This window comes from Stegodyphus dumicola, chromosome 1, assembly GCF_044657685.1.
Source record: "Stegodyphus dumicola isolate Sdum_Otavi_A_Nest chromosome 1, ASM4465768v1".
Taxonomy (NCBI): Eukaryota; Metazoa; Arthropoda; class Arachnida; order Araneae; family Eresidae; genus Stegodyphus; species Stegodyphus dumicola.
Genome location: NC_140768.1, coordinates 82,440,041 through 82,461,554, shown reverse-complemented (window position 1 = coordinate 82,461,554; position 21,514 = coordinate 82,440,041). Strand labels below are relative to the sequence as shown.

Sequence of the window (21,514 nt, the reverse complement as noted above, 5' to 3'; positions counted from 1 at the left end):
ATGAAAATTTCCGGCGAAAACGTTTTGCAAAGAGGAACATTGCAGTATGACAATACAAGAGAGGAAGGGGTATATATTACAAGTTTTCACATGTACCATGATTAAAGCCAGAGTCATTTTTCTTAACCTTTCAGTTTCGTAACCACTGGGATCCCCCGACCTCAGACTGATGGATTTCTGGTTCCGCGGTAATCGGAAATTTAAGGTGTACACATCAAATCCACGAGATTTGTCGAAATTGCAAAATGTCATAAAACGTGAAAATATAGAAATTGCTCCTATGGTTTTACGTTCTTAATTGTTATCAACAATCTCCCTCAGGCATTGTTGTCTGCGTTATCGTCTGCGAAAATGGCACGAGGAAATAAATGATAATAAATTCCAATAAAACATTTTCCCTCTCCTCTCTTGTGTTGTCATTGGTCCTTTACATAATGTTGTTCTCTGCAAATGTTTTACACCGCCAATTTGCATCATATGTGCATAGTTCCAACGCCATTAATGGTTTTTCAATAAGCTGATCTATTTGAGCAAAAACAGTGGGTGTTGCCATTCGAAATTTCGGAATTTTTCGCGTTACCTTAATTCTAGGAGCTCTATTGTTTTAAATCACACAAAGGTAATTTGAAGCAATACAGTCGCACAGCATGCCTTCAAATAACAATATCTGGAGTTTCATTTCAACTGGTTGACCGGATAGACCTCTGGGGATTCGTATATTGGGAAAGCTCTTTTATGATAACCCTACTTGTACCTTTTCAACGTTTTCCCGCAAATCCCCTGATATTTTCCCTATGGCATTGTAGTTTTGGTCTATTGAAAGCACCTGTTGTAAGTGGAAATCCACCACGACTCTGGAAAATCGTGGAAGAGAAATTGAAAAAATACCCCTTGAAATTTTAGGAAAATTTCTTCAACCATAGAGATCACGTTGTAGACATACAGTCTAGAAAACACACTATTTTATGCAACATTTAAATTACTTTTTACATTTAAACTTTAATTAAACAGACCGAAATCGCTCTTAAGAGCTTCAAACATCATGTGTATCAAATTGAGCGTCACATTTTCTTTCGCTAATATGTAGTTCTGATAATTAAAAACAAATGTTTGTTTTATGGGCAAAACGTCAAAAGCTGGAATTATATAGATAGAATTCAGCAAAATGGACTTACAGTGCATTTCAACAATGATATCATAAATTTTGATATCAAATAACGCTTGTAAAATATCAAGGATGCTTTCACACGCTGAACTAATGTCTGAGATAATTTAACACGGTTTACAATAATCATCTGCTATAAAATTTAGCTTTTTGAACTGCTTGCACCTTCTTGTTTGTATGCATATGCATCTAAAAGAAGAAGAACCGTCATACTCGACACTTTAATCATCGCATTCACTCATTTTCATCATTTCCTAGGATTGACATATGCACTAAATGAGATTTTCATCCATTTTTGCAGGTGCAACGTGATAAGTATACACTCCTTGCAAAATTTAAATAGCATCCTGTCTATGAAAGAGTTAACCATCGACTCTAACAAAATAAATAACCTGAACTTGGGGGGTCCTAAATAATACTTTGTTTTATTTTATCCAACTCACATATACCCATTTTGATACTCATAATTTAATACAACTTTGTATTAATGTTATTTTATCAGTTTCGCTCAAATCACTAATATATTTACTCTTAGTGAGTTCGCATTATGACATAAAAAAGGGGAACGAAAAGGAGCATCTAAAGATAACACATATAAATCAAATTATTTCAGATTCGGCAACTACGGGGAAAAACGGAGCACACATTACAGGTAATGTTTTCAGCCTCCGAGAATTGGCCACTGTATTATGATAAGTACGATAAGTTTTCTAATTAATTTAACTGAGAGCCAAAGTTAATGATGATTAAAAAAGTGTTGCCTTTAGTCACTTTGCTTGGGAGCGGAATCAAATTAGACTAATCTTGTTACCTAGAGAATAGTTACTTGAGTTAGATAGGATCAGATAAAATATTTTCATTACAATTATATTTTTATAGTTAAGGAAAAGAATATTTTTAAGTAAGGAACTATTTTCATAACTAAAAGTAAAAAATAAACTTACTTTTTAACAAGATAGCTGTTATTGAAAAGTGATTTTTTTTTTCTGTTTTGAAAATGCTTGACATTTCTGGTCGTCTGAATAGCTCATATATCTCGTTTCCTGAATGAGTAAAATATCGTACAACTATTACTCGCATTTCAGTAAAAAAAAAATAAATGCATATATTTGCTATCTGGAAATGCAGTTTAATATTTCTAACCAGATATCGACTTTTGAATATTAATTCAACTATTACTAATACTAGGATACTAAAAAAATTACATTTTCCTAAATCAAGACTGTAAGGTTTAATTCTAATTAGCTATTACACTAAACCTGTTTAAATTTTGCTGGGTTTTAGTCGAATTTTATCCTTAGCATCTTCCGGAAGTTTCAGACTCCGAAATAAAGAGAACAGATATAAATTTAGCTAAAATATTTGTTAAAAATTATGACTTCGACTACAACTAAAATTTAATAAATGCTAACTATCCACATTTGTGGAGTCTTGGCAACTAGAGTATTTAAATACGTCCATTACAGAAACTAAATTTCAAGGATAAACTAAGTTGGTTGTAGCTAAAGTGAATAGTAAAAACTCGCAGCGCGTTATAAAATAAAAAATTCACTCTCCCGATGCACTAATCAGATGTACTTGAGTGTTCTCAGGATAAAAGGTTTTATTAACCCTTTGACTGCTAACTGCTCTAAGTTGAAGAGCTTCACGTGAGCGGCACGTGGCCACAGAATGACAGACCAAATAAACGAGATTTTATTTTTTCTACGAAGAACGAACTGCGAGATTATACAAACAATGAACGAGAAATGAGATTTCTACGAGTTTTGGACATATAACGACAGACATAATTTCCGAACATACACATGATATAGCAGTAAACAATCAAAGCCATCGCCGACCGTGCATTTGCGTCTATAGTCTACATCGATGGCTTGCGTTGAACGCGTATATGAGCCCATATACGATACCGATGGATTTTGCTAGACGCATATATGCGCCCATAGTATTCAACGGGTTAATCAATTGCCATAGAATGCTCTCTAAACTATACTTATACTTGCTTTTTAAACTCGGTTTAATTTGTATTTTGGTTTCATGTGTTGGAAAACATTGAAAGTACGGAAAAGAAGTAGTATATGTTAGCTAAAATAAAATCTACAAGCTATTCATTCTAATGCAAATAATTTAAATAATTTAAAATTGTCAAAAAAACTGAAATACTATTAGTACACATGTTTAATGAGCAATTATGTTGGTTTCACTGTATTAAATTCTTTTAATTACAATTAGGCTTCCGATTGGAAGAAACCTTTTTTGTTAAAACCTTTCATTGATACCATCAATCACCATCAAATAGAACGAATTGCAACCGGCATTGTTTTTGATTAAATAGTCATCTGTGTAAATTCTAATTATTGTTTTGCAATGTGATAAGTTCATTGTTACTTTATTAAAAAAAGTGTTTTTCCATTATGTGTCAGATGAATGTAGCCTGAAGGTGTGGTTGCGGAAAAAGGCGGTATTAAGTTTTCTAATACTTTTAAATCGATAAATGACTTGACTATTTAAGTCAGCAATGCCTACTTTGTGCCAAAATTTTAAGTCAAATTCTCCAAGATTTCGACGAGTTACCTACAAATTACCTCTGGTATTTACCCTGTCTGCGTAATCTCTCATACAGTTTTGCCGAAACTTTTAGTGCGTGCCGCCCAGCTGTGTAGTGGTTTGCGTATACCGTACCAAAGGGCCCAGCTCAAATCCCGGAGAAAGCATGTATTTTTGTAAATGTATATTTTCTACGCAGCATGGGCATATATGCTGTGAGTCAAATGTCCTCGCGAGAGGTAGTAGCAGGGGAAATAGGGTGGGCGATCCTCAGACCCAGCCACCCCGGAGTGATCTCACTGAGAACTGGGGCAGAACTGAGTTAAGTCAGGTTGTTCCTTATATATGATGCTCAAGTTTCTTGCCAATGACAAACGCATTTGACTCCTTGCCACGATGAATGTCGTGGGCTTGTGCTGACCATTGCCCAACATCTGAGGGATTGGTATCAATAACATTTTGCTATCTGGTAATTCAAGTTTGATATTTGATAGCGCATAACTCAGTTTAATTCAATCAGGCCCGGCGCCAGAGCATGTGCAACCGGCAGAAGAATTTAGAGTCGGCAAAATTGTTAGAAGTTAGGAAGAAATCGGACTGCAGAGTTTTGGATTCGCGGCGTTTGCACCGGACGGAAAAACGTCTCGATCTGGCCCTGGTTTCAATTCATGAAAGGTACTCAGCTGGTATAATATTTACTTTCAGTCAGGAAACGTAATTTTTATCGGAGTGCAGCAAAGCATTTGTTGAGGGAAACACTAATACATCTTCTTTTTGTCTTTAAAAATTCAATGTCAGATAAATTACATATTATAAAAAGTTTAAAATGTTGGTAATCATGAAATAACGAAGTTTTTTTGAAAATTTCCAACATAATTAATTACTTTACAACTAACCCACCTAGAAAGATAAAGCTCTTAAAACGAAAGGTAATAAATTATAGAAGCATTTAATTTTCTTTGGTGAATTGCACTGTGCATTAAAATGTGGTATTAGCGCTTTCTTCCTCGTGAAGTGAGATTTAATATTTTTTTTGAAAGAGATATGTTGTAAACTGAAAAGCTGTAAACTTTTAGATGCGATCGGTTTCATCCATTTTAGAAAACACATGTTGTTTTCCTTGAATTTTCAAAATAGTTCACGAAAGATACATGTTGCTTCTTCCGTTTTTGCGTATATTAAACTAGATATTGATTTTCGTCCTTATTTCAAACCATGATTACTAAAATCTTGTTTCCGTTTTTGCAATGTTAAGCTAGATATTGATTTTCTTCAGTTTTTCAAACCATGACTACTAAAATCTTATATTAATCTACTGTGTTAATTCTTTTTTGATTAAATACGTAGCCAATTTTATATACATTTTAAAATTTGCTTTAATATATCTTGCATCATATGCATTTATTCCGCTCATCTCGGATAGATATTATATTGACAGCGAAGCTAAACTGACATTCGAATAGTTCTCCTCATTCAGAGGCCGGGTATATATTGGTTAAATATTTATATGGAATTATAGCCGAACCTATTTAGTCATTCAGGCATCTCATCACCGAAGCTTTGCCCAGGTGTATTACAGGGAACGACAGATATTGCACCCTTCGACAGAGATGAGACAAACCCAGACTTCTGCTTTAAAGCTAAAAAACCAGCTTTTGATAATCCATACAAGGTGGCGCAGACAACTGTAAAGCAGGTTTATCGAATAAACATAAAATAGTAAGTTTACTAATCTTGTGATGACGGTTCTGGAATTCAAGGAATCAAAATAGCAGCTTTTATAAGTTTGAGCAGTTCTTGTTGCTCGAACTAGAAACAGTGTGAGAAGTTAGGCTTTTAAGCTTACCATAGAACCAACTTGTACAGTATTCCAGATTTTCGTATGAACAGAGATCGGGTAAAACTTCATTATATTATAGAAAGCAGCAAAAAATAAAATATATAATTCTGTAAATAACAATAAGGAACATATTAAGTGTTAAACTTGTACACGCTCATAACAATAGAATAGTTACAAGCAAAACTCAAATATCTCTAGATTTCTTTCACGTTCTAGGAATAGCCGTTCCAAAAATTTTATAACGGAAATACATACAGTCAATTTTCTGTTTATAAGACAGTGTTTTGCTTTACTATTTTGAATTTTTATCACCGACATGTAATACATATGCAATAAACAAAAAATCTGATGTTCACACCACATGACTTTCTTCTATGGAATATTAAATTATACGCATTTTTGTTGCATTTCACTTAAACTTATTTCCTCGATATTCATTGAAAATACATCTCTGATTCAATTAATTCCATTCTGACTTCGTAGCAAGGCAAAAATACATAAAACCTCAAACCACCTTTATTAAAAATTGAAAAATACAAAACACCAAATACAATTACAACAATTGAAAAAAAAATATAATTAAAATTACAGATCCTACGCAAAAACAAGTGATTCGGACGATGGGCAAGAAGGCAGATTTTTCGGTGCGCAACTCTGAAAGATTAATTTTGGTCCCATTTTGCAAAAAGACACTAAGGTGCAGAAACTGACTTAATTCACTATTCTGCAAAGTTTCAAATGTAAACAAATATGGCTGTTATGGTAAAAAATATTAGGCTTAGCTGCACTTTAACAACTTTTAATTTGTTGATAATTCTACAACTACTGCATGCAGATTAGCTAAAGGCATAAAAGCCTTAACCGGAAGATAAGAACAACATAATTCAAACATTTTTAAACCAAAAAATGCACACTTTACAAACATATAAAAACTAAAAATATTGAGCTCTCGGAGCCAAGTAACAGGGTGGAATACATATATATATGTACTTTTCCTGCAGCCGCTTGTAACCAAAAAGTGAGGTGCACAATTGTATGTCCTAGGCTACTCGTTTTTGAGTTATGCGAGATACATTCATACGTACAGACTCCACGAAAAAATCTCTTCTGAATTTTAAATAAGTTTTATAATTCGTTTAGGGAAAAAGAATCCTTCATTCTGTCATTAAGTACAGATGGTACGCAAAAACATCTTTAAATTGCATTCGATAGCGATCAAAATTTATATTTTCCTTAAAAATATGATAACCGAAAATTTTCGCGATTACAGTACTTCCTTTACTTCGTACAAGGAAGCAATAACAGATATAGTATTTTCTTGATCATAAAATTAATCGATTGGCCCAGTTTTCTACTCTAATTTTAACGAGACTAATGTTTAGGAATGATATTAACGTTTAAGAATACTTCTAATGAGAAATAATACTAATGTTTAGGAGTTTGATGACATTTATCATATTCCATATAATACCTACATTCAAAATTTCGAGTTCCATCTGCCAGGTGATATTGGTGATTAAATAAGAAAGGTAAGATTAAACATAAAAGTACTACTTTTCTCCGTCCAAAAGATCTTCGGTTTTCTCTTCATAACGACCGGAATTTTCGGTTATTATTAATCTTCACGTTGTTTTACACATACATATGTTCTAAACGTTTCATGTACCTGGTTTCACGTGTTGGACTCGCACCATTTTCGTACAAACGGGCACTAACTATGACTGCAATAAAATAAGTTGTTAACGTCTGAATTCTGGTGGATAAATTTGCGTTAATTGCTTACACCCCCTCAAGTGCCTAAGGGTGCATGTATTCCTTTCAAATTTAATTAATCAGAGATGCAGCTGTCCCTGTCTTTCTCGAAGAGTACATAACTGCTTCATTACTACAGAAGGGGTGGAAACTAATTTTCTAAATGAGTAGCTCTCGGGGGAAGATTGGTCGCCCTCTAATGAAAAACTGTTTGAGATGGAAGAAAAGAAATTGAGATGAGAAAATAAGGAGTATATTTTTTGGGCCGTAAAACAACGTTACGGAAGTTTCACGTGTTTGGTTTTCTACATAAATGAATGGAGTTTTAACATGCTGTGCGTAGAAATAATCTGAATCAAAAGAGCGTATGTTAAGTACTAATTTGCCATAATGATTAGAGGATTGCATTAGCTAAAAGAAAGATAATTTCTTTCATTAGCCTGATGGTTAAGTAAATAAAGGAGATTAAGTAATGAATACTTACATTAAAACAGTTTTGAAACTGCATCTTTTTATACAGAATGTAAACTGCACGTAATCACTCTGATTTATGCAGTTTACATTTAGAGGTAAAACAGAGGAAATTATGTTATTGAAGTCGTTAATAATTGCATTTAAGAAAATGATGCAAATTACTATTTGCAAAACAATCGAAACAGAGAAAATTCCCACCAGTTTTATATACCAACTAGCGAAAGTACCCGATGCCAGTTAAATTAGCTTGAGAGTAATGCATCTAACAACAGAGAGAACGATACTTCTGCAATCCTCCTCTAATAACGATGCAAAAAATACGATTTATAGTCATACGTTTTTCAGCCTGATGATATGGAACCCACAGAAAAAATTTCAATAGAAAAATAAGCTAATTCTCTCTCATTATATCATCAACAATGGCACGCAGTTTTTAATGATTTTCGTCTTTCTAATCGAATGCTCGTGAAAGCTCTCAAGTTCCATCCAATACTTCACCTATATTCAATTTTAGTCTATTAATTGTGGGAAATAATTGATCATAATTAAACAGAAATCAATAACGCGAACAACCACACAAACAGACATTCTTCCTTATATAGAGAGAGATTTTGTAAAACTTACAAATTTTTGATTAACAAACTCTACGATTTGAAAGCAAGCAGTAGCGTTTCGAAATGAAGCATCTTTTCTCCAACTCGAGAGATTGTTGCCACTCGGAAAAAATGTGTGCGAAAATGAATGTTATTGGAGTTTTTAATTAGTATCTCGGCTGATTAAAGTCATACGTAGTCGAAATGACTTCCCACGAATTTTTGGAATCGGGAATAATGTATTTAATGTTTGGCGATGCTATTTTTAGTTCATGGTAAAACATAGAAAGTTTTTATTAACAAACTATAGGATTTGAAATCGAGCAGTGGCAACAACTTTCGAAATAAAGCAAATTTTCATCTCAGTAAACTAACTCAACAGCTTGCGAGACTGTTGCCACTCGGAAGAATGAGGGCGAAAATTATCGTTTTTCCGAGTTTTTAATTAATATCTCTGATTTTACCTATTTTTTTTGGGGGGGAAGTGGAGGTCGACCTTTCCCAGGACCAAGAAAAGAATCGTAGAAAGTTTGGCGACGATAGCTATAGTAGTAACTGAGTTATTAGAGGGCAAAGACACAGACTTTCTTCTTTATATATATAAAAATATACCAGTTGTATTCTACGGATGTTCTTTTAAATAAAACTTCTTATCAAAAATCTAAATGAATGATCAAAAAGGAAAAAATATGAAAAGATTTTGCAAATTTATGGAAAATAATTTTGGATTAAAAAGAATAAATATTAGTAAAAATATTAAGGAACAGTGGTTCGTTTAGTGGGATATGAATTAGTGTTCAACTAGCAATGCTAATATGGGTCTTATTCATTCGTCTGCTGGTGTGTCCCGCCGTCTTTATAACAAAACCGTACTTAAGATATATTACAAAACTTTTCTCTTACGATATATTGATATCTATTAAGCTTCCATTTGTGGTAATTTCTTTACTTCCCAAGAAATCTTCGTACGGCTAAATTACATTTCATTAGTTCTTTCAATGAATGCAAGTATTTCTGGAATGGAAATTTCACAGCTCATTGCTTTTACATATAATGTGTGAGACGATATGTACAACATTCAGTACGTCTTTGCTATTGAATAATGACTCAATAGAAAAAGGCGTTCGTTAAGAAATATTAAAATATCTGCTTTCCAATCTGTTCGATTCAGACCTACTTTACTTCTTTTCTGTTTCCGTTAAGATGGATTTCAGTCACGCTAAGGTCATTAAAGTGAACTTTTAATTTAAACTAAATTCTGTTAAGCAGAGTTCTGTTAAGCCAAGCTCATTTAAGCGGAGTTTTAACTAAGCGAAATTTAATTAAACAGAGTTTTAAATGATCGAAATAAAACTTATATGACAAATAATCTTATATGATATCATATTAGATATGAAAAATCGGATTTCATAACATTTCTTAATTTGGATTACTATGATAAAATTTTATTGAAATAATTTCCATATAACCTATTATCAAAATTAATATATTCATTTATTATTTTATTTTAAAAAATCAAACTGATTGTTTCAAAAATGTTTTTCTCTTTTCAGGTTGAATTTGGAGCTATAACAATTGCTTTTGGAAGAATAATAGTTTTTGAAAAATTTACTCAAAGTTATGCATTTTAGAGCCCACAGCTTCGTAGAAAAACTATAAAATCAATTTGCATCTCTGCATTTTAAAAGAAAACAATTTTAAAAATAATTCAGTAAATTTAAAAGACTTCCATACGTGAATATACAATAAGCATGTGATGTAGAAAGGCCCAGGGAGATATGTGAACTGATTTTTGACCAAACAGATTTATAAGATATAGTAATGCATAGCTACTAATGAATACTAATTTCATCTGAATTAATTTAATTAAACATTATAAAAATACTGGAGTATCATATGATTTCAGGCAACAGAATTAACTCGCTTCAGTTTAATTAAATTATGAAGAATCTAAGAAATTATAACATTTATTACTATAAAATGTTAACTTCAAATAAATCAGCGAATAAATTACACTTTCATAATAACTGAAAATCGGTTTCTATTCGGATAATTATTAAGTATTATTGCTGTTATAGCTAAGCGTTTCTTCACAACAACTGAGGCAATAAAAGAAATTTCCTTGTATTTTTATGCTTAGAAAATGTTTTAATAAATAATACTTTGCTTGTAAGTCTATTTAACATTTTTTGCTGTTATAAAAATCAATACCGAACACTGAGGAATGCTGAATTATTCTTAATGGATATTGTAATCATTTAAAAGCTTTTGAACTCTCCTTCTAAAATAATATTTGAGAGTTAATAACATCTTGCATAATAACGCTATTATTACGATAAGCTTAACAGAATTTAAAAATAGTTAATAGCTTTAAAAATAGTTAATTAAATTACTGAAAGCTGAAACTTTTAGTAGACTTTAAAAGCAGAGATTCTTCTTGTTCTGCTGAACTTCATTAAATTAAAAGGCAATAATAATAATACTATCAGCAAACTTTAATTTAAAGACCGAAATAAAGACTGCTTTGTATAGGAAAACACTGCACGAAGCGATTAAGCGATTATAGAGCATCTAACAGATATATTTCATTATTTAAGTAATGAAATACAAAACAACATGCCTTTTCTATTCAATGGATGTTTGCAAACAAAACTTCTTATCAAAAATTAAAATTAAAATTTATTATTAATATTAAATTATTAATCAAAAAGGAAACATTTTGAAAACAAAACTGGAAATGTATGAAAAATAATTTTGGTTAATAAATTAAAAGAAAATAGTAGAAATATTAAACAACAGTATTTAAATAATTAATTTTCTTATCTCGTATCCACCTACTTGAAAAAATGCAGTTAGATATTTGAGGTATAATAGCAATAATACATAAAAACTAAAATCTCAATACTGTATCATAAACCTAAAAAAAGGCCGAAACGGTCTTACTCGGTAAAATAAATCTGCCGGGGGCAAAACTTTGTGAACTCATTAGGATATACTGCCTCAAACGTTTACTTGAAATTTGAAATACATGAAGTGGAACATTTAAGTATAATAAGTACAACTTTCAGCAAGGAGAAGAAATGATGCAAGACTCTTCTGTCTGCCTTCTAAATAATGATACAACAATGGGTCATTGTGTTTTCTACGGAGAGAGAGCACGGACATAAATTTGGGATTTCGATCATCGAACCTTTTGTCAAGTAATAACTTTCATGAAATGAAAGCGCATTCACTCATAAGAACATAAAGCTTAAGGGAAGCAAATATTTGTTTAAATAAATGGATTTCCTGTAAGTTACGGAGTAAGGACCCTCAAACCTTTTTGGCCATTGTTATGCATGGACATTAGCGCAAAGAACACAAGCTTGAAAGACTTATTTTGCTATCTTGAACGCTCTTCAGCCATTCATTCTTTTTTAAAAGACAATAAAAAGAATAAGTATATAATCCACTCAAGTAACTTTATTTTCTCCCACTGAATGGGTTTTGTCATAAATTTGAAAAGTGTTTAATGTGGTTTTTCTGTCGTTCAACTTGGCATGTTTGCTAAATGTCCTGAAACGTTCAATGAAAGTAAAGAAAATCATTTTTTGTGAATTTAGGTAACTACAACAAAATGGAAGTAATTTTGGACAGCTTGAATTTTAATGAAACTTATGATCTTACTGATTATCATCAGTTGTTAAATGACTCTTCAATCACCATACAAGAACTGGAATGTCTTTTGAGCTTCTTCAACCAAACGTCTCCATCAGGTAAGTAAATATATATCTTCATTATAAACATGCGTACAAGTTTTATTTGTTTTTAGAACTTGCAGGCTCATTTTATTACTGTGTGATACTCCTCTTACTTCAGCGCAAAATCGAAGTTTTGTATACCAGGTAAAATGTTAAGATCAAATCTAAATGAATACAGAAAAATAATCTAAAATTTCAGCAGCATTAAATCAGGTTGACTAGAACGGAAGCACAACAGAAACATACAGATATATTTGGAATTTACTAACTGAATTTATTGTATTATTTCATATTGAAAAACATATATCCGGTAAACCATCAATTAAAAATCTAAAATTTATAAATTTGTTGGTCGGGAGAATAGCAATTAAAATTGTCTTCAGTGTCTGTTTAAAAACAAAATCTAGATAGAAGCATTTTTCTTATAATTGTTTTGCTTGTTTGATATCTACCTCTCTTTCAGTACATTGAAAAACAATCTTAAAATCCATGAAAATGGAAACACGAAAAACTGAAGATTCTAAATTTGGCTTAATGGACGAAGACATATTTATTCTTCTGAAAACACCCAGAATGTACATTTAACCCAGTATTTTCAAACTGGCGGACCCCAAACAACTTTATGTTGTCCGCGAATACATTTTAAATACATTAATTACCATTATAATGACAAGAATTTGGAGAAGAGTTTAAGATTTTAATGGTTTCGATTTCGATTTCACATTATCTCGATTATTATAAAAAAACGTAGGTAACACTCCGGAAAATCTAGAAATGGAGCTAATTAATTTACACTGTCATATAAATCTTATTCAATGATTTGAAGATACTAGTCTGATTAACATTTTTTAATACTTGTCAAAAGATAAATATCCTCAGTTATGAATTTGCGAAGAGTTTTTTTTTCCATAAATAAAATTTAATGAATCTATCAAATCAACCAGACTGCCGATGAATGTTTACAATTGGTGATGAAGTTAATTTCTAGAAATTTTCTTTCAGAGTTACAAACTGTGTCAAATCGAAACGCCATGAGGTATTGCAGGATGTAAGTTGTAGTAAGAAACAAAGAAGTTAATGACTATTTGGCATACAAATATGTGTTTTTTGTATGCTGAATAGAAACATGTAATAAATAAAAGAAAGAGAGTAAGTTGTCATTATTTGTTCTCAAGTTTTGTCGCTCTTGGGAAGTTTCCGTAAAGTTATTTCTAGTTTAAATGAACAGTAAGTTATTTAGTGATACCTTCAATGTATTAGAAATATTTGATTACATGTCCGTCTGAAAATTTTAACATTTAGCTGCCAATAAGTTTGAATTACAAATTCTGACCAATAAAAATTTCTTGAAGATACAAAACTTTAAATTTGAGGCAGAAAATTAGTATTAATTTGATTTTTTTTTCTTTGCGTCATTTATATATATATATTTTAACAACTATCTAGCATACATTTTTGTTTTATGTTAAGTAACTATTTATTTTTGTTAAAAGCAACGACACATATTTTTTTTAATTGCGGCCTGTCAGCTATTTTCAAGTCATGCATTTGGCTCATATACAATCTGAGTTTGAGATCAATGGTTTAACCCATTTATTTATTTAAATTGGGCCGAAAGAAGGAAATAAGAAATGATGGATTCGTTCGGTAATCATTTCAGACATTTTGCGCATTAATGTGGTTCAGTGATGAAAAACCATTTCTGGTAAGTTAAGTTTTCTCAAAAACTAGTGTCTTATTCTTCTGTTATTCAACCACTTTTTAGCATTATCATCAATCATTTCTCGCTACTGCTCCATAAAAACGAGACAGCCTGCCTATACGTCAACAAAATAGTGAACATAACCACTGGTGTTCACGATGTTTTCCTTAATTTATTTCTATCATTTCGCATCAGTCCATTTTTTGAATCTTTAAACAGTTTTCCGTTTATGTTTGTTAGTAATTTCTACTGCTATTTCTTATCTGATAATACATCTAAATTCCATTTCCGAAAGTATATAGATGTGAAAATTATAAAATTAATTATATGTGTATATTTCAAAATAATTAAGTCTAAAATACTGTGTTTTTAAACACGTGCTCTTAAGCACTTGCACTGGCTTGAAATTTAGTAGGTCGAAAATTCTTTAATGTCTGACAAAATAGGAAATCGATAATAACACAAATTCCGAAATCCAAATTAGGGCTTCCAGATGCCCATATTCGGTGGAGGATTACATTATTCAAAATTGGATGGCTCTAGGTACCATTGTTTTTTATCACAATGAGAGAAATATATATACTTAATGCAGATTCTTTATTATTTAATTTCTTTAACTATAATAGAGGGCTGTAATAGTTGGTGGCAACGGTTTGAAAAGTGAATCAACACAAAATGCTAAAACGATGTTAATAACCCTTTGGGCTAAAAAAAACTTATGCCCTTTGGGCTAAAAATTTCAAATTTATAATTATTTTCTGTCTAAAATCTAAAATTTTATACCTGCAAGGCATTTCTTTTGGTTCATTTTGTAATTCAAATATATTGTCAGTTAAATATCAAATTTTTAGTCTGACATTTATTTCAAATAATTCTAATATAGTTAATTAAACATTAAGTAACTTACTTGAATTTAAACTAAAACTAAACAAATTAGGAAATTTTTTCTGATTTGGACAAACATCCAGAGACAGCCTATAATGTATATAATAGCCTATGATGTATGTCTTTTCTTATCAAGTTTCAAATTTTCAACTAAATAAAAAATAAATAAATAAAATTGCTCATATATAATCTATTCTAAAGCAAACCGAATATTCTCAGTGCGAAAATTGTTACTGAATTTGTAGAGTCATTAGGATTTTTGAAGGAGGAACTTCAACCAGTACCTCTCAAAAACGCGCCGAGTATGCTACCACGAGTGTGCTACCGCGCCGAGTGTGTACCTACCATTACACCACGTAGGAATGCAGAAAGGATAGAGAAAATAGCTTATATACTCCCCCCTTAAGGCGGCTGGGAATTAAGGAACTCATTTGCCAAATCCTGGTGGTGAAGAATCATTTTCCACTAACTTTTGGTTAAGGCGGCATTAGGATTTTTGAAGTAGTAAACACGAAAATTGAGCAATGCCCTCGTCGGGACTCGAACCTGAACCTCTCGAATATGCACCGAGCGTGCGACCGTTACACCACGAAAGCATGTAGAAGAGGGAGAAAATACCTCAGAAATCGTATTTATTTTGAGGAAAAAATACCTTATAAATTGTATTTATTTTTTACACGTATAAATAAATGTTAATAAAAATTTGTATCTTTAGGTCTTTGAATAAGTTTCACATCCTACAATAAATTAAGCAGCTCCATTTTTAGATTTTCAGTGGGTCATAAATGTTTGTTTTTAATGGTAATATAACTCATGTACTTCAAGTAACTAAAATCTTGAAATGTTGCAACACTGTATTCGAAACAAATTTAAATATATTCGGGGGCCACATAAAATTGCTTTGGGGACCAGTATAGTTTTAGACCAATGCAAAAGGTAACTTTAAAATATTTTAGAAGATAATTGCAGAAGATACTTGTTTGCAGTCGAACGTACAACGAAGTAGCGTAAATCATCACCTCTAAGCGGTGTGCATCATCACGTTCTCTGCATAGTTCTCCTGTTGTGATGTGTGTGTGGGGGGGATTACTGAACATATATTTGTAAATGAACTTTTGCGTTCAAACGCAAGTGGCTGCGGGTATGAACAACAATGCGTTAACTTTATGATTAAGTTTATCAACAGAAAGATTTATTTACTTGAAAAGCTACTAAAAAGATTCTCTTAACAACAATCTTCTTGCCTTTCAGACCGGAATATCTTCCTTCAAATAACGGCCCACCAGCGGCCGAGCGGTAAAGTCGCTGAACACTGGTAGTTCGGTCCGAGGTTCGAATCCCGCGAACGGGCTGGCTGCATGGGTGTTTTCGTGGTTTTCCCCATGTGTAACGTGCATACGAGCCAGTTTCCCTTAGAAAGTCCTCCACGAAAGGCATCCCTCCTCTTAGGCAGATAGTCCTAGTGTGCTTTGCCATAATTAAATACACCACACCACCTTCAAATAACATTTAAATGAGCATGAGTCAGAAGAGGCAGATTGTACTTCAAAATAGCTTACATTATTAACCCTTTCGTTACGTCGGAGTTTGAAATAGACCGAGCATGAAAGACGATAGTCAATAGCAGCAACATATGCTACAAATAGGAAAACATTTCAAATATTTAATTGTCAAGCATTTTATCGAAAGTACATACCCACCTAGCACAAGAACGTTTGGAAGACGTCGATGCAAGTGTTTCACGAACTTCAGTCTCATATAACAAGCAAAACGTTCTGTAAATGGCAATTTTACTACGCTGTATAATTATGTTCTGAGTTACATATACATATGACAGTTTTATAATCTTAAATGCTGGTACTGGTAGCATGTTCTTAAAACATATATTTTCACGATTTTTTAGTGCACTATATAACATTTATGCAACGCTTTCATTAATATCTTTCAAGAATATTTTCTAATATTGTTTATTGTGTATCTATAGATCATCTAAAACATTAGTGATTTTTAAAATACCATTTTTATATACTACATAAAGACGCTTTTAATATTTTATAATTGTATAATGAAGAAGCGAAACTGAAAATTAAGATAATTAAGATTTTTTTCCCTCATTTATTCACTCATGAAGAAGTATTAGTGTATTAAAATTAGTGTCATTAATTTTCAGAAATTAGGTCTTCTGTATACTCGAAAACAATTTTAATTGTAAGCCACTTTCAGCAGCTTTTGTTTACTAGTATAACGTAATACCATTACAAAGTACTGTGGTATACTACTTTCTTCTTTCGTTTGGAAAGAAAAAAGCATTTCTTTGAATGAAAAAGGCGTAACAAAAGAAAGTATCGTATCACAACAGGCAATAACAAATTAATGTTAATTTAATGTTACATCTGACTGCTAGGTGTCAAAACTGTGTACTGAAATGCAATAAAAGTAAGTTTTTGATGAATATGCAATTTCTTTATTAGTTTTCGGTACGAACATTGAATATTTCAGCAAAAGCTAAAACATATTGTTAACAATATTCTAGCATGAAATTTAAGGTACCGTTATTTCCTAATAAAAATAATTCACAATTTAGTATGAAAATATAGTAGTAACGTTAAGCTGATTATTTCTGAAGGGTTACTTACAATACCAAGAAACATATAGAAATCCATAGCACATAAACACAGGCATGCCAGCATAGAAAAGTTGACCAGAATCATACAGGGCTATGAAAATCCCAGTCGTAGCAAAGGTGGCAGCATAAAGTCAGTATCTGTGAAAACTGTCAAAGCATCAAATGATTAAGTTGGAAAACTGGGTGATAATTGCATTTCCATTTCATCTCCCTAAGAATGAGATAGATAAAAGTTAATAGCACATTTTGATTAAGGTACTCTCGCAAATGCTTTCTATTTCTTTGCAACTTTTGATTAAATATGCTTGCAAACGTATTTGATAATGATGCCTGTGGTAGTCAGCAGAACAATTAATCTTGTTGAAAGATGTAACTAAGTTGGATGCAACGACGTGCGTCACAACTCAGGTTGAAAGCCATCCGCTTCAGTATACGCTAGGTTTTCTAAACTGCACATATTCTATGAATTGTGGAAGATGTAAGCTTCTACATTTTCCGCAATTTTAATCCTGTTCTTGTGAGCTTCTCTTCATGGAATACCTCAGAAAGTAATTAAAACTTCAAATCTTAAGCAGATAAAACGTTTGGAAGATCGTTTTAGTAAAAAAACATGTAATGTGACAAGTCATCGGTTTTTTTAACATACTCACTGAATGTTGTTTCCTGCATATTGCAAATAATGCATTTCTAAAATTTAAGTTTCCTGCGTTTAGAGATACTTTGCACAGTAAATGCCGAATATCTGGTATCATCCGTAATACTATTTACTTTCATATACTACGAAGAGTTGATAGCTTTAGATAAGAATAAGAAAATAAATGTCTAAACTCGTCTTTAGCACAGTGAATTATGACTGAACTTTCTGGATACTCGACGAAAACGAAATGAAATATTCTTTTTATTTATGGTGTTAAAAAAGGGTTTATATTCCCAACTATGTTATTAAATATTTCATTCAATTTTTATCAAAATTTAATCATCCATAACTAGTTAAGATGTATCAAAGGTTTATTTTGATATTCAGCTTAAAAACTATTATTTACATTAAAATTACTGTAAACAATGGAAACTGTACTTTATAAACATTAATTCTGTATTTTAAAAGTATTTGAAGTATTTGTAAGAGAAAATGTTTTGTTCCTTTTAAAATTATCTTATTCCCATAGCAGAAGTATACATTTTACATGCAACTAAGTTTTTGATTTTAAGGTTGAGTTTGTAAATAAGGTTTATTTTCTAAATATCTATACCTAATCAAATGTTCCTAATGTAAGTCTTTCCTATGTCTCTTTTCGGTAACTTTATGCCATTTATGAATTACGTTTTACTAAAAATTCATATTAATTATCGGCTATTGCATTTTAAAAATAATTTATTTCCTGTATACTTTGATTTGTTCTTGCTCAGGCAAAACTTTAATGCAAAATGCGTGTCTAGCGACATACGTTAAAATTGGAATGTGACCTTACCTGACATTCTGAAGCAGAACCGTCACCGCTGTAGCCTCATGCAATAGTAAAACGTTTGCATGCTCGACATTGGCAACATTTGTCAATATCGAATATTAGTAGTTTTTCCATTCGAAATAATTATATTATAACTTCAAATTTGGTTTTCTTGAAACTGGAACTCAAACACAGAACACTTTTCCATTTTCCTTTGAATTTAACCTTGTGCTTCATAGCGAACGTTAAGAGAAACGATAACTTGCCATTCTATTGAAGTATTGCCATTCTATTGAAGTATTCTAGCAAATGACTTCAGATAAGTCACTTGATAGAATGCAGAACACACAGATTTAGGTAATAGAAATTATTACATTATTAGGTATTATAATTTATGTGAATTTTAAAAATAACTGCAGAAAAGTAATGCGTAGGTTTTGCAGAAGTAGATAATAATGTGCGCTATTCTTGATAATCATGAAGTGCAAAATCTCATGTTTACTTCTCAATAACTAATTTTAATTATAGCTTAATGCCTCTAAAACTACCGCAAGTATAGCTGTATGGTTTCAATTTCCTGAAATTACCTGACTTATCAAAATGAAGACTTTGTAAAATATCACGTATCTAAATCAGTATCATTTCAATAACTGAAAATATAAACGAGTGTTGTAAACAATAATAAAAATTCATTTCCTAACAAATAAATGCACGAAATGAAGCAAAAACCAAGGCGAAAAAGGAAGAACCTGGAAAGAATCATCTATAAGCATGATAAAACTTAGTTTATGTAACGTGCATGAAAAAATAAGAAATAAAATCATTACAATACGACAATATTATTGCTGACAAAAAAAAAAAAAAAAAAAAAAAAAAAAGCATCAGTGTATTGCTTGCTTCAAATTAAACAGTGCACTAGCAGTTTAGAGATGTTAGGTTTAAGAAATAAGGCTAGATGTAATTCAACTGACTAATCAGTTGATCGGCATTCTGCGTTCGGATAGAACGTTGGCTTGAAATGCCTACGTCAATAAGATCAAACAATTGCACTGTCTCTCAATGGTTTCGACTTTACAGAACCAGTTTTGGAAGAAATATATCATTTCTAGACAGGTATTTTTCTAATGAAAACTGAAATGAAATGCTTTGAGCAATGTAATAAACTGATCTTATGATTTTGTTGCATACTGTGCTACAGTACGTATAAATATGGAGGACTTCCAAGGATATTTGATTGCTGCAGAAGTTGAGTCACTCCAATCTCAGTGGGAACAACTACGTTCTACAATAATGATAGATTCTGTGTACTTTTTGGTCCATCTGGGGATGTATACAAGCCGATGTTTTGTGCTTGGCAAGAAATGTTTTGTCCTAACGGATATTTCATCGATTCATCATTGATGGTGGTGTGGTGTATTTAATTACGGCAAAGCACATTAGGGCTATCTGCCTAAGGGGAGGAATGCCTTCGTGGAGGACTTTCTAAGGGAAACTGGCTCGTATACACGTTACACAGGGGGAAAACCACGAAAACGCCCATGCAGCCAGCCCGTTAGCGGGATTCGAACCTCGGACCGAACTACCAGTGTTCAGCGACTTTACCGCTCGGCCGCTGGTGGGCCCGATTCATCATTGAAGATCACCTTAATCGCTGGTTGTAATCACACATTTTCAGCACAGGTACTGTTGAAGAGAGTCTCGGTAATATTCCCTTGCCATTTGAAAGTAGCAAAATGGGATCTAAGAATGCATTTCTTCTTTTGAAGTCGTCTAATTGTGATATATGTCTATCTATAAATGACGGCACACAATAAATTGCAATGGCCTACAGTCTGATATTCACAACTGCTCTACCACAGATTTTAACTGCTGTCCACCATTTTTTTTGCGAATATATTGTTTGCTCGAATACTGCTCACAGCAATTTTATTTACTACCGCTTTGCTCCGATCTATATGTTGGATGACATTCCTACGGATTACTTGCTTGTTGCATTCCAAAGTGCTGAATTCATGCAGGCTAAGTGAAATTATTAAAAGAACTCCTCATTTTCTTTCTTAATATTTAAGAGCCCATCTCAATGAATATGGTTACAGACTTATCTCAATGGATAGGATTGAAAAGTGTACCTCAGTGAATAGGTAGGATAGACTGTACACTCTCCACATCAAGTTTTATGAATTTTGCGGCACAAAAAAATTACAAATATCAGTCTGAAGAGGTTTTTTAGGATACGCAAATGCTACTAATGAATTCTAGTATCAACAGAAGTAAACGAAGTTCCGAAGTGAAAATTTCAATCTCTGGGTCGAATTTAGAATTTCGAAACCTAGAGGGGTATAACATAATGAATACCTCTCTAGCCAAAATCGAAATAAAAGCCAAATAACATATAATTATAGGGTGAAAGGCGGGGCTGGCATTGTCCACAGTACACACAAAATAGCTCTTGAAATGTATAACAAGACCTTTCTCACGCTAGTGGTTTTTTTTGCTCGTAAACACACTGCTATATGAATAAGAAAGTCCTAAAGGATAATCATAAAAAACTTCTCCGATATATGAACCCTAAATGGCTTATCCGTTAAACCAATCGAAATGAATTTTCAGATCTTGTTATCTGAAAATATGTGCACGAGACTGTGATGACACGCAGACTGACGAATAGACAGATGTCTTGTTTTGCATCCGCTAAGCCTTTCTACTCGCAGGGCGAAAAATCAAGCTTAGGTGCGAAGGAAAGAC

General features: G+C 32.2%; 1 protein-coding gene across 3 annotated transcripts in view; it reads left to right on the top strand.

Annotated features, from left to right (window-relative positions):
* Positions 1 to 21,514, top strand: part of LOC118195921 (diuretic hormone receptor-like) — a 693,583-nt gene that overhangs the window by 138,918 nt on the left and 533,151 nt on the right. For all 3 annotated transcript variants that reach the window (XM_085817027.1, XM_085817020.1, XM_085817021.1), the window contains one exon: positions 9,925 to 12,126. In XM_085817027.1, the coding sequence (XP_085673153.1) occupies positions 11,988 to 12,126 (139 nt within the window). In that variant the 5' untranslated portion in view covers positions 9,925 to 11,987. The remainder of the gene's footprint in view (positions 1 to 9,924; positions 12,127 to 21,514) is intronic.